The 14,950-nt window shown below is 45.3% G+C and overlaps 1 protein-coding gene across 1 annotated transcript in view; it reads left to right on the forward strand.

The window, feature by feature from the left end:
* Positions 1–13,830, forward strand: part of LOC121356931 (transcription factor 4-like) — a gene marked incomplete at its 3' end in the record, with an annotated part of 60,444 nt that extends 46,614 nt beyond the window's left edge. The window contains exons 5-8 of the mRNA XM_041473822.1: positions 1,743–1,807; positions 6,381–6,428; positions 12,536–12,662; positions 13,777–13,830. Coding sequence (XP_041329756.1) covers positions 1,743–1,807; positions 6,381–6,428; positions 12,536–12,662; positions 13,777–13,830 — 294 coding nt within the window. The remainder of the gene's footprint in view (positions 1–1,742; positions 1,808–6,380; positions 6,429–12,535; positions 12,663–13,776) is intronic.
* Positions 13,831–14,950: the final 1,120 nt, after the last annotated feature.

Here is a 14,950-nt window from a genome sequence, read left to right on the forward strand (position 1 = left end):
CTTTGTCCCCAAAACCTTCCGAGGGTCGGGACGGGCGGAACCTTTTCCCCCGAGCCTGCACCTCGTCCTCCCGTCCCTCCGTGTCCCCCTCCCGGCTCCCCGGCTCTCCCGGCGCGATATTTTCTCCCGGAAGCCGCGGCCGCGCGGGGAAGAGCGGCCGACGCTTTCCCTCCCGCCTCTTTTGAGGAGTTGTAGCCATGGGGCTTTGGCACCGGCACCGTTGTCTTTGTGCCAAAAAATATCCGCAGCGGCTGCCGCATTCTCCGACCGGAGGCTTGGCTCGAAAATTCCGCAGTGGATGCGGCGGGAAGCGACGGCGCCGGAGCCGCCGCTCGCTCTCTCCTCGAGCTTTTTCTTTTTTTTTTATTTTGTTGGTTTTGAACCCTTCCGAATGGAAAACCTCAACCTGGAGCTTTCCCCAGCCCAGGAAAACGCCAGGCACGGGCATTGTTAAGGGGAGAAGCTTTTCTTGCGGCTTCTCCGGCGCTCGGCGCGTGCCGGGGAACGGCAGGGGAAACGTGATTTGGGGAAAAGGGGCTGCCCCCCTCCCGCCCCACCGGGAATGGGGTTGTGATTTGATCAGTCTGGGTGACAAGCGACAATCTCCCCCCGGATGGGTTCCTTGAGTTGTCCCCAAACCCGGGGCTTTGTCCCCGAAGGGCGCGCGGAGCCGAGGCGGAACTCGCTCGGGAGCCACGGGCTCGGTGGGAAAAGTGGATGCTGGAGATGCAATCTTTTCCAAGGAGCATAATCCTAAAAAAAAAAAAGAAAAAAAAAAAAAAAAAGTCAATCTCCCGCTGGCTGCGGAGCCGCTTTGGTACCTCACAGACTTCGACAGAGTGCTGGCCGAGTGCCCATTGATGTCATGGAAACACTCAAATTACTGGGAATGATTCATGTCTCCGCTGTTCCCGATTCCTCCCCCACACAAATAGGAGTGGATCTGATCCCTGACAACTTGTAATTTGCAGGGGGTTTATTTTTGTATCGGGATAAATATTTTTTCACAACTGAAATTAAGCCGAGCCTGAGCCGATGGCAAAGGAGCTTCCGGAACGCGGGCGGGAACGCGGGGCTGCTCGTCCCGCTTCTCCCGGGGGGTTTGTTGCCCCCGTGTTCCCCGTTTCCAGCCCTCCCGGGGTGGTGGGAGCAGCACCCGGACTCGGAGCCGTCCGTTCCCGGTTCAACGGCACGGGTTTCCAGAGCTTTGTCCGTGGGTTTGGGATCCAAAGTTCTCGTAGCGGCCTCGCTGGGCGGCTTCACGTGGGAAACGATCCACACGCCAAAGCTCAGGGAGGAGGAGGAGGAGGAGGAATTTTCAATTCCAAAACACTGGGAATAATATCCGAGGAGGTGGCACCTGATGTTTGTCCCCTGTCCCAAGGGTGCCCTGGGACAGCTTTGGGATCAGCCCTCTCCGGTGCTCTTTGTCTCGCCGTGGGGCGGTGCTGCTCGGCCGTGACTTCGCTCCCCGCTCCGAGCTCCTCTTCCGTCCCAAAAATCTCCGGGATGGGAAACGGGAGAAGGGAAAGCAGGGCTGCAAGGTGGCCCTGAGCTCCCAGCCCCGCTCGGGAGGTGAAGGTGGGATGTGGACAATTCCCCGTTTCCCGTGGGACGTGAAGGTTTTGTCCTCGTTCACCCTGGGTCACGCTCGGGAATCGCCGCCGGCCGGGTTAGGCTCGGCTTAACTCCCCGTCCGTTCCCCTCGGATTCACCGGGAATTTTTTTTCCTCTCCTGCCAGGTAAAACAGAACGAGGCTCGTACTCATCATATGGCCGAGATTCCAACCTCCAGGGCTGCCACCAGGTGAGTGAAAAACCCGGCATTCCCGGCTTTTCCCGCCCTAAATCCCGCTTTTCGCCGGCCGCGCTTGCGGAAAGGGAAGCTCGCATCGAGGGCTAAGGAAACACGATTCGTTATCCCTCTTTTTTTTTAATTTGGGAATCGCTTTTGGCTGGAAGTCAAGGCCGGCAGGGTAACGGAGAAACCTTCCCGAGGGGAAGAGCGCTGGAAGGAAATGACAAAATGCCGGCGGAACGCGAAGGTGCAGAAATTTCTGCGCCTCTCAAAATTTTACATCTCGGGGAAAGGCTCCGGAGGAACCGGGAGCCTGGAAAAGCGCCGTGCGTGGCCAAATTCCTTTCTTGTCAGGGCCCTTAAATTCCTCCTGCTCTTCCCGAGGAATTTCACGGCTTCCTTCCTCTTCCAAAATCTCCAAGGAAAAAATTCGCAAAGCAGATGCAGAATGATTTCCTCCGGGGTGGGGGAAAAAGGGAAAGGTGGGATTTGGGAATGTGAGGAAGGGATTGGGAACCGTGTTGGGAATTCCAGGTGCGGGTGGGAACGTTCCGTGGTTCCACAACCCGGCGTTCCCTGTGGGAAAGGCGCTCGTGAGGAAGAGGAGGCCGTTTGTGAGCCGTCTTCTTCCCGCCTCTGGAATTCTGGGAGAGTCATGGAAAAGGAAAGGATCTCCTCCCACTATCCCAACCCAAAGGAATCCGTGTCCTTGGCATCGGCTGCAGAGGGTTCTGAATTCCCTTTCCTTCTCCTTTTCCTTCTCCTTTTCCATTTCCTTTTTCCTTTTCCTTTTCCTTCTCCTTTTCCTTTTCCTTTTCTTCCCTTTCCTTTTCCTTTTCATTTTCCTTCTCCTTTTTCTTTTCCTTCTCCTTTTCCTTTTCCTTCTCCTTCTCCTTCTCTTTTTCTTTTTCTTTTCCTTTTCCTCTTCCTTCTCCTTCTCCTTTTCTTTCCTTTTCCTTCTCCTTTTCCTTCTCCTTCTCCTTCTCTTTTTCTTTTTCTTTTCCTTTTCCTCTTCCTTCTCCTTCTCCTTTTCTTTCCTTTTCCTTCTCCTTTTCCTTCTCCTTCTCCTTCTCTTTTTCTTTTTCTTTTCCTTTTCCTCTTCCTTCTCCTTCTCCTTTTCTTTCCTTTTCCTTCTCCTTTTCCTTCTCCTTCTCCTTCTCTTTTTCTTTTTCTTTTCCTTTTCCTCTTCCTTCTCCTTCTCCTTTTCTTTCCTTTTCCTTCTCCTTTTCCTTCTCCTTCTCCTTCTCTTTTTCTTTTTCTTTTCCTTTTCCTCTTCCTTCTCCTTCTCCTTTTCTTTCCTTTTCCTTCTCCTTTTCCTTCTCCTTCTCCTTCTCTTTTTCTTTTTCTTTTCCTTTTCCTCTTCCTTCTCCTTCTCCTTTTCTTTCCTTTTCCTTCTCCTTTTCCTTTTCCTTTTCCTTTTCCTTTTCCTTTCCTCTTCCTTTTCCTTCTCCTTTTCCTTCCTCTTCCTCTTCCTCTTCCTCTTCCTCTTCCTCTTCCTCTTCCTCTTCCTCTTCCTTTTCCTTCTCCTTTTCCTTCCCCTTCCTCTTCCTCTTCCTCTTCCTCTTCCTCTTCCTTCCCCTTCCCCTTTTCCTTCCCCTTCCCTTCCCACAGTATCCAAAAAAATTCCCAATCCAAGAATTCCCAACCCTAAAATTCTCCCTAATCCAGGTGGGAATGATCCCTAAAAATTCAAACACATGAAAACAGCAGGCTGGGATTTTTTTGGGGGGGAATTTTTCCTTAAAATTTGATCCCTAAAAATGAAAAAAAATTAAATTATTAGGTTTTTTTTTAGCTGAGATTCCACTCTTTTTTTGGGAATTTGCTGAGGAATTTGCCCGCCATTCAGGTGGGCACCTGGAGGGGAGTTTTGGAATTTTTTTTCCTGGTTTTTGTTGTTTTTTTTTGTTTTCCTGGGAAAAGCTCCAATTAGGGAGAGCGGGAGCAGCCGGGTCAGGGGCATCCCGAGGGTTCCACAAAGCCGGGAAAAACCGGGAATAATCCCGGGATAATACCGGGCTTTGATCCCGCAGGAATGTTAATTGAGGGAGAGGAGAGAGGGTGAGGGGGGAGACCTAAAAAAAATCCTGGGAATGCCATCCTAAAGGGAATTCTTGGGAATGCCATCCTAAAGGGAATGGGTTGGTTTGGGGGAATCCCTAAAAAAGCGGGAAATTGGGATTGGGGAGGGGAAGGGAAATTGGGATTGAGGAGGAGGAAAATTGGGATTGAGTTGAAGGAATTGAGATGGGGAAGGAAATTTGGGATTGAGGTGAAGGAAAATTGGGATTGAGGTGGAGGAAAAGTGGGATTGAGGGGAAGGAATTGAGATAGGGAAGGAAAATTGGGATTGAGGAGAGAAAGGAAAATTGGGATTGAGCTGAAGGAAAATTGGGATTGAGAAGGGGAGGGAAAACTGGGATTGAGGATGGGAAGGAAAATTGGGATTGAGGTGAAGGAAAATTGGGATTGAGAGGAAAGGAAAGTGGGATTGAGGAGGAGGAAAATTGGGATTGAGGAGGAGGAAAATTGGGATTGAGGAGGAGGAAAATTGGGATTGAGGAGGAGGAAAATTGGGATTGAGGAGGAGGAAAATTGGGATTGAGGAGGAGGAAAATTGGGATTGAGGAGGAGGAAAATTGGGATTGAGGAGGAGGAAAATTGGGATTGAGGAGGAGGAAAATTGGGATTGAGGAGGAGGAAAATTGGGATTGAGGAGGAGGAAAATTGGGATTGAGGAGGAGGAAAATTGGGATTGAGGAGGAGGAAAATTGGGATTGAGGAGGAGGAAAATTGGGATTGAGGAGGAGGAAAATTGGGATTGAGGAGGAGGAAAATTGGGATTGAGGAGGAGGAAAATTGGGATTGAGGAGGAGGAAAATTGGGATTGAGGAGGAGGAAAATTGGGATTGAGGAGGAGGAAAATTGGGATTGAGGAGGAGGAAAATTGGGATTGAGGAGGAGGAAAATTGGGATTGAGGAGGAGGAAAATTGGGATTGAGGAGGAGGAAAATTGGGATTGAGGAGGAGGAAAATTGGGATTGAGGAGGAGGAAAATTGGGATTGAGGAGGAGGAAAATTGGGATTGAGGAGGAGGAAAATTGGGATTGAGGAGGAGGAAAATTGGGATTGAGGAGGAGGAAAATTGGGATTGAGGAGGAGGAAAATTGGGATTGAGGAGGAGGAAAATTGGGATTGAGGAGGGGAGGGAAAACTGGGATTGAGGATGGGAAGGAAAACTGGGATTTAGGAGGAAAAGGAATATTGGGATTGAGGAGGGGAGGGAAAACTGGGATTGAGGTGAAGGAATTGATCAGGTGAAGGAAAATTTGGATTGAGGATGGGAAGGAAAACTTGGATTGAGGAGGGAAAGAAAAATTGGGATTGAGGGGAAGGAAAACTGCGATTGAGGTGGAGGAAAATTGGGATTGAGAAAGGGAAGGAAAACTTGGATTGAAGAGGGGTGGGAAAATTGGGATTGGGGAGGTGAAAGACTTGAGCAGGTGAAGGAAAACCAGGATTGAGGAGGAGAAGGAAAATTGGGATTGAGGAGGAGGAAAATTGGGATTGAGGAGGGGAGAGAAAACTGGGATTGAGGAGAGGAAGGAAAATTGGGATTGAGGTGGAGGAAAATTGGGATTGAGCAGGTGAAGGAAAACCAGGATTGAAGATGGGGAAGGAAAACCGGGATTGAGGAGAGAAGGAAAATTTGGATTGAGGAGAGGAAGGAATTGAGGATGTGAAGGAAAGTTGGGATTGAGGTGAAGGAAAATTGGGATTGAGGTGAAGGGAAATTGGGATTGAGGAGGTGAAAGACTTGAGCAGGTGAAGGAAAACCAGGATTGAGGATGGGAAGGAAAATTGGGATTGAGGAGGAGGAAAATTGGGATTGAGGTGGAGGAAAATTGGGATTGAGGATGGGAAGGAAAACTGGGATCGAGGAGGTGAAGGAAAATTGGGATTGAGGTGAAGGAATTGATCAGGTGAAGGAAAATTGGGATTGAGGAAGGGAAGGAAAACCAGGATCGAAGATGGGAAGGAAAACTGGGATTGAGGAGGGGAAGGAATTGAGGATGTGAAGGAAAATTGGGATTGAGGAGGGGAGGGAAAACTGGGATTGAGAGGAAAGGAAATTGGGATTGAGGTGGAGGAAAATTGGGATTGAGGAAGAGAAGGAAAACCGGGATCGAGGAGGTGGAGGAATCGAGCCGGGAATGCTCCGACCCCAACCCCTTTTCCTTGGGGAAAAATCTCCGTCCTTCCCAATTTCTTCCCCTTTTCTGCTGCCTGCTCAACTCCAAAAAAAAATAAATCCCAATTTCCCCGGGGAATTTCCCTTCGAATCCCGGGGTTTGCCGTTAAATTTTGGGATTTGCTTTCAGCAAATTTTCCTCTCTCTCTGTGTGTGTGTCCCGAAAAATTTGGAAACGTTCCTTCCTCGAGTGGGAGAATTCTCCGGGAAAATTTGGGATGGAATTTTTTCCCAATTTCCCTCCCCTCCCCCTACGCACCCTTTCCCTTCTCCCGTAATAATCGGAATTTTGGGGTTTTTTTTTTTGTTTTTTTTTTTCTTTTCCCGTAGCTTTTTCCAGAGGAAAAAGTCGGGATGAGGAAGCCAAAGCTCCGTGGGGTACGTGGATTTTTGTTTTTCCTTTTTCTGGGAAACCTCAAAATGTTGATTTTTTTTTTGGGGAGGGGGACGAGGCGAGAGCTGGATTTTGGGATTAAATTTTGATTTTCCAAAGGTTTTCCATCTTAAAAACTGGGAAATTCTCGGAGATATTCCCGAAAATTGTGGGGTTTTTTCCAAGATATTCCCGACATCCCTGGAGCTGTGGCCTCTTCCTCATTCCCGTTATCCCACAGTTTCCAAAAATTCCCAGATCCAAAAATTCTCCCAAATCCAAGCGGGAACGGTCCCTAAAAAATTCAGATACGGGGAAAGCAGCGGGAGGGGATTTTTGGGAGGATGGAGAAGGAATTTTTGGGAGGATGGAGAGGGAATTTTGGGAGGATGGAGAAGGAATTTTTGGGAGGATGGAGAGGGAATTTTGGGAGGATGGAGAAGGAATTTTGGGAGGATGGAGAGGGAATTTTGGGAGGATGGAGAAGGAATTTTGGGAGGATGGAGAGGGAATTTTGGGAGGATGAAGTAGGAATTTTGTGAGGATGGAGATGGAATTTTTGGGAGTATGTAGAGGGAATTTTTGTCAGGATGGAAAGGGAATTTTGGGATGATGAAGAGGGATTTTTGGGAGGATGGAGAAGGAATTTTTGGGAGGATGAGGAGGGAATTTTGGGAGGATGGAGATGGAATTTTTGGGAGGATGGAGAGGGAATTTTGTGAGGATGGAGAGGGAATTTTTGGGAGTATGGAGAGGGAATTTTGTGAGAATGCAGGGGGAATTTTGGAAGGATGAAGATGGGATTTTTGTGAGGATAAAGAGGGAATTTTTTTGAGGATGAAGTAGAATTTTGTGGGAGTATGTAGAGGGAATTTTTGTCAGGATGGAAAGGGAATTTTGGGATGATGAAGAGGGATTTTTGGGAGGATGGAGAAGGAATTTTTGGGAGGATGAGGAGGGAATTTTGGAAGGATGAAGATGGGATTTTTGGGAGGATGAAGAGGGAATTTTTTTGAGGATGAAGATGGGAATTTTGGGATGATGGAGAGAGAATTTCTGTGAGGATGAAGAGCGGATTTTTGGGAAGATGCATAGGGAATTTCTGTGATGATGAACGGGATTTTTGTGATGATGAAGAGGGAATTTTTGGGAGGATGAACAGAGAATTTTGTGACGATGAAGAGAGAATTTTTGTGAGAACAGAGAGGGAATTTTGTGAGGATGAAGAGGGAATTTTTGGGAGGATGGAGATGAAATTTTCGTGAGGATGCAGACAAAATTTCTTTGAGGATGGAGAGGGAATTTTACGATGATGAAGAGGGAATTTTGTGACGATGGGGAAGGAATTTTGTGAGGATGAAGAGGGAATTTTGTGAGGATGAACAGAGATTTTCCGTGAGGACGGAGAGGAGATTTTGTGAGGATGAAGAGGGAATTTTGTGATGATGGATAAGGGATTTTTGTGAGGATGTAGATGGGATTTTTGGGAGGATGAAGAGGGAATTTTGTGACGACGAAGAGGCAATTTTTATAAGGACATAGAAAGGATTTTTACCGGTATGAAGCAGAAATTTTGTGACGGCGGGGAGAGAATTTCTGCGAGGATGATGATGATGATGATGATGATGATGATGATGGAGGACATCCCGTGCCGGACACGGGAAGAGATTTTAGCGCTCTTGGACAGCGGGGCTGAGCGAGTTGGGGACGGATTGATGGATGGACGGATTGATGGATGGACGGATGGATGATGGATGGATGGATGGATGATGGATGGATGGATGGATGGACAGACGGACAAACATCTCCCCAATCTCTCCCCATTCCCCCCCTCTCTCCCCCCACCCCGCCACCCCAAACCAATCCGCGCCGGCGCCGAACGGGTTAAACCCCGCGCGCGGGGGCCCAGCCGTAATTGGCCTATTTAGGGCTCATTTGCATATGAATGGCGCGCCAGCGAAGCAGCGCTAAGTCTGTTGTGAGTGACACGGTGATTAGAATTTCGATTAGGGCAAACACAGCCCCGCGCTCCCCGCGCTAATTGCTCGGCGCGCGCTTGATTAGCGGAGCCCCCCGAAGTCGGGATTTGGGGGGGATCGCAGTGCGGGAGCTGCGCCTATAGGAGGTGGATGGATCGGGATGCTTACAGCCCTCGATGTATAGATGGATAATGCAGGTCCTCATCCATCAGGGTGTCACGGGTGTTCGATGTATAGATGGATGGTATTGGATGTATAGATGGATGATATTGGATGTATAGATGGATAATTCAGGTCCTTATCCATCAGGGTTTCAGTGATATTGGATGTATAGATGGATAATTCAGGTCCTTATCCCAGGGTGTCACCGGTGTTCGATGTGTAGATGGATGATATAGGATGTATAGATGGATAATGCAGGTCCTCATCCATCAGGGTTTCACTGATATTGGATGTATAGATGGATAATTCAGGTCCTCATCCCAGGGTTTCACCGGTGTTCGATGTATAGATGGATGATATTGGATGTATAGATGGATAATCCAGGTCCTTATCCATCAGGGTGTCACCCATATTTGATGTATAGATGGATAATTGGGATGGTTTAGGGATTGGGGTTTTGCTGTTTCACCTATATTGAGGTATAGATGGATAATATTTAATGTATAGATGGATAATTCAGGTCCTCATCCGTCAGGGTTTCACGGGTGTTCGATGTATAGATGGATGGTATTGGATGTATAGATGGATAACTCAGGTCCTCATCCATCAGGGTTTCACCGGTGTTTGATGTATAGATGGATAATATTTAATGAATAGATGGATAATTCAGGTCCTCACCCCCCAGGGTTCCACGGGTGTTCGATGTATAGATGGATGGTATTGGATGTATAGATGGATAATTCAGGTCCTTATCCCAGGGTGTCACCCATATTTGATGTATAGATGGATGGTATTGGATGTATGGAATGGATAATTCAGGTCCTTATCCCCCAGGGTTCCACCGATATTTGATGTATAGATGGATGATATTGGATGTATAGATGGATAATTCAATATATATATATATAATGTATCCCATATTTGACGTATAGATGGATAATATTTGATGTATAGATGGATAATCCAGGTCCTTATCCCAGGGTGTCACCGATATTTGATGTATAGATGGATGATATTGGATGTATAGAATGGATAATTCCTGTAATTGAATACATTATATATTGAACATATTATAATTGAATATATTATAATTGAATATATTATATATTCAGTATATTATGTATTGAATACATTATATATTGATTACATTATATATTGAATATATTATATATTGATTACATTATATATTGAATACCTTATATATTGAATATACTATAATTGAATATATTATGTATTGAATGCATTCTACATTGAATAGATTATAATGGAATACATTATATATTGATTACATTATATATTGAATAGATTACATATTGATACATTATATATTGAATATATTATATTTAATACGTTGCATACATCACACTTTCTATTTAATGCATTCTATATAATGCACTCTGTTTAATACATGATTTATTAATATATTCTATATAATACATTATATGTTAATACACTAATAATTACATGTTTTGTACATTCTATATAATGCATTCTATATAATACATGATATATAGTACATTATATGTAATACATTGTAAATATATAAGACATTACATATTAACACTATTATATTATATACATTATATATATATATATAATGTATCCTATATAATAATATAATATGTATATATGTGCACATTATAAGACATTACATATTTACGCTATATTAATATATTAATTAACATAAAATACATTACATAGATAATTATATAGAAATCATTCTATATGCAATATTTAATAAATAATACATCATACATAATATACAATACATAAAAAATCCACTCTCGATCAATACATACTAATTAATACATCGCATATAGCACATCCTATAGAAAATACATTCTCCATATGGTACATTGTATAGAACATACATTCCAATGGAATTCACAATTTAATGAATTTAATGAACATTACGTAATAAATTCTATATAAATTATACGTAACACATTCTATATAAATAATACATAATCCATTCTATACATTACGCTTCTATATAAAACACATAATATTGAATATTTATGTACCATCCATTCTATACATGATATTCCATATGAAGCACATTCATGTAGAATCCAAATATAATTACCCTAAATTAATTACCTAATTAACACATTCTATATTTTCTATATGATGCCCCTACTTCCCATCCTCTGCGCATTACCCGTGTTTTATACATTTGATTTTATACATTATTTTATAGCGATTTGATATCATTTAACCCCTTCCATCCCAACCCAAACCCCAACGGATTTCATTTTACAGTCCATATATTTGATACCATTTGATATCAAATTTATTTGATATCATTTAACCCCTTCCATCCCAACCCAAACCCCAAAAGATTTCACCCCCAAAACGGAGCCGCCTCATCCCCACAGAGAAAATCGGGAATTTTATCCCAAAAATCCCAATAAAATCCCTTTCAGAGCTTCCTGATTTTCCCGAGTGCAAATTCCCGACCCCACAATTCCCGGGAATTTTCACGGGAATGGGAATTGGGAATTGGGGTGGGGTCTCCGTGAACGTTCCCGGTTATTTGTAGGGCTGCAAGGAGCTGATTGGGATTGGGATTGGGATTGGGGTTGGGATTGGGATTGAGATTGGGGTTGGGATTGGGGTTGGGATTAGGATTGAGGTCAGGATCAGATTTGGGATTGGGATCAGGGTAAGGATTGGGATTGGGATTGAGATCAGGATCAGGATTGGGATTGAGATCAGGATTGGGATTGGGATTGGGATCAGCATCACAATTGGGATTGCGGTTGGGATTGGGATCAGGATTGGGATTGGGATTGGGGTTGGGATTGGGATCAGGATCACAATTGGGATTGGGATTGGGATTGGGATTGTGATTGGGGTTGAGATCGGGATTGGGATTGGGATTGGGATCAGGATCACAATTGGGATTGGGGTTGGGATTGGGATCAGGATCAGGACTGGGATTGGAGTTGAGATCAGGGTCAGGATCACAAATGGGATTGGGATTGGGGTTGGGATTGGGATCAGGATCACAATTGGGATTGTGGTTGGGATTGGGATCAGGATCAGGATCACAAATGGGATTGGGATTGGGGTTGGGATCAGGATCGGGATTGGGATTGGGGCTGGGATCAGGATCAGGATCAGGATTGGGATCAGGGTCAGGATCGCGATTGGGATTGGGATCAGGATCGGGATTGGGATTGGGATTTGGATCAGGATTCGGATCAGGATCGGGATTGGGATCAGGATCAGGATCGTGATTGGGATTGGGATTGGGATTGGGATTTGGATCAGGATTGGGATCAGGGTCAGGATCGCGATTGGGATTGGGATCAGGATCGGGATTGGGATTGGGATTTGGATCAGGATTGGGATCAGGATCGGGATTGGGATTGGGATTTGGATCAGGATCAGGATTGGGATCAGGGTCAGGATCGCGATTAGGATTGGGATCAGGATCGGGATTGGGATTGGGATTTGGATCAGGATCAGGATTGGGATCAGGGATCAGGATCGCGATTGGGATTGGGAATCAGGATCGGGATTGGGGTTGGGACCAGGGTCAGGATCGCAATTGGGATTATGATTTGGATTGGGATCAGGATTGGGATCAGGATCAGGATCGTGATTGGGATTGGGATCGGGATCAGGATTGGGATTGGGGTTGGGATCAGGATCAGGATCATGATTGAGATCAGGATCAGGATCAGGATTGGGGGTGGGATCAGAGTCAGATCCTGATTGGGATCAGGATCGGGATTAGGGTTGGGGTTGGGATCAGGGTCAGGATTGGGATTGGGATTAGGGTCAGAATTGGGATTGGGATCAGGACCAGGATCGGGGTTGGGGTTGGGATCAGGGTCAGGATCTCAATCAGGATTGGGATTGGAATCAGGGTCAGGATTGGAGTTGGGATCAGGATTGGGGTCAGGATCGGGGTCGGGGTCGAGGTCGGGGTCGGATCCCAGAGCGGTGTGTTCCCTGTGCAGCAGAGCCTGCTGGGAGGGGACATGGAGCTGGCCACGCCCGGGGCGCTGTCCCCCAGCAAGCCGGGCTCCCAGTTCTACCAGTACGGGGGCAGCGCGCGCCGGAGACCCCTGCACGGCTCCTCCATGGGTGAGCATCCCAATCCCATTAATCCCAGTGATCCCAGTAACCATCCATGGTAGAGCGACCCCAAAAATCCCATAAATCCCATCCCAATCCCAGTAATCCCAGTAATCCCAGTAAGCCTCCGTGGGAGTGACCCCATAAATCCCATAAATCCCAGTGATCCCAATAACCCAGAGACCCTTGATGGGTGAGTGACCCCAAAAATCCCATAAATCCCATCCCAATCCCAGAATTCCCAGTAAGCCACAGAGCCTCCATGGATGACTGATCCCATCAATCCCATAAATCCCATAAATCCCATCCCAATCCCAGTAATCCCAGTGATCCCAGTAACCCTCCATGGGAGTGATCCCATAAATCCCATAAATCCCAATCCCTCTAATCCCATTAATCCCAGTAACCCTGCATGGGAGCGACCCCATAAATCCCATAAATCCCAATCCCATTAATCCCAGTGATCCCAGTAACCATCCATGGTAGAGCGACCCCATAAATCCCATAAATCCCAATCCTAATCCCACTAATCCCAGTAACCCCCCATGGTTGAGAGATCCCATAAATCCCAATCCTAATCCCACTAATCCCAGTAACCCTCCATGGTTGAGAGATCCCATAAATCCCATAAATCCCAATCCTAATCCCAGTATTCCCAGTGACCCTCCATGGATGAGTGACCCCAAAAATCCCATAAATCCCAATCCTAATCCCACTAATCCCAGTGACCCTCCATGGATGAGTGACCCCATAAATCCCATCCCAATCCCATAATTCCCAGTATTCCCAGTGACCCTCCATGGGAGCGACCCCATAAATCCCATAAATCCCAATCCCATTAATCCCAGTGATCCCAGTAACCATCCATGGTAGAGCGACCCCATAAATCCCATAAATCCCAATCCTAATCCCACTAATCCCAGTAACCCCCCATGGTTGAGTGACCCCATAAATCCCAGAAATCCCAGAATTCCCAGTATTCCCAGTGACCCTCCATGGATGAGTGACCCCATAAATCCCATCCCAATCCCATCCCAATCCCATCAATCCCAATCTTCCCATTCCAGCCCCAAAATCCCCCAAAAAATCCCCGTTCCTAATCCCCTTTTTCCCTTTTTTCCAGAAGTTCAGACAAAGAAAGTTCGGAAGGTGCCTCCGGGTTTGCCGTCCTCCGTAAGTTCCGGGAATTTTTTGGGAATTTTACCGGGAAAAACTCGTCAGATTTTGGGAATTTCCCCATTTCCAGCCCCGTTTTTTGGGGGTTTTTTATGGGGTTTTTGTGGAAATCCCATAAAACCCGGGAGGATTTGTAGGAATTCTCCGGAATTCCCGACCCCGCAGCGCAAAATGAGGCAAAAAAATGAATTTTATTTAATTAGATTCAAATTTGCCAGCGTGGTCACTGGAAAATGATATTCGGCCTCATTTGCATATCATTTGGATATTGATTGCACCTCATTTGCATATATTTTGGGTATCGATACTGCCTCGTTTGCATATTGGTCTGATATCGTCGTGCTGCTGTCGATACTGCCTCATTTGCATACAGTTGTGATACCGAGCCTAATTTGCATATCATTCTGATATCAGTGGAGCATCATTTGCATAGACTGTTGATATCGATGGTGCCTAATTTGCATATCACTCTGGTATCGATATAGTCTCATTTGCATATAATTCTGATATCGACTGCATAATTTTCATGTAATTCTGATATTGATACAACCTCATTTGCATATCATTGTGGTATTGATACAACCTCATTTGCATATCATTCTGATATTGGTGCAATCTCCTTTGTGTCTCATCCTGATATTGATAGTGCCTAATTTGCATATCATTCTGATCTCGATACAGCCTCATTTGCATATACTATTGATATTGATACGGTCACATTTGCATATAATTCTGGTATTGATAGTGTCTCATTTGCATATAATTTGGATATTGGCATCACCTCATTCGCATATAATTTGGATATTGGCGTCACCTCATTTGCATATCACTGATATTGACAGATACTCATTTGCATATAGTTCTGCTATCGATACCACCTCATTTGCATATCATTTAGATATTGACACTGCCTCATTTGCATATAATTCTGGTATTGATACAACTTCATTTGCATATCATACTGATATTGACAGATACTCATTTGCATATAATTCTGGTATTGATACAACCTCATTTGCATATCACTGATATTGACAGATACTCATTTGCATATAGTTCTGCTATCGATACCACCTCATTTGCATATCATTCTGATATTGATGCGGTCTTCGTTGCATATA

Source organism: Pyrgilauda ruficollis, unplaced genomic scaffold (genome assembly GCF_017590135.1).
Source record: "Pyrgilauda ruficollis isolate IOZ18807 unplaced genomic scaffold, ASM1759013v1 scaffold301, whole genome shotgun sequence".
Lineage (NCBI taxonomy): Eukaryota > Metazoa > Chordata > Aves > Passeriformes > Passeridae > Pyrgilauda > Pyrgilauda ruficollis.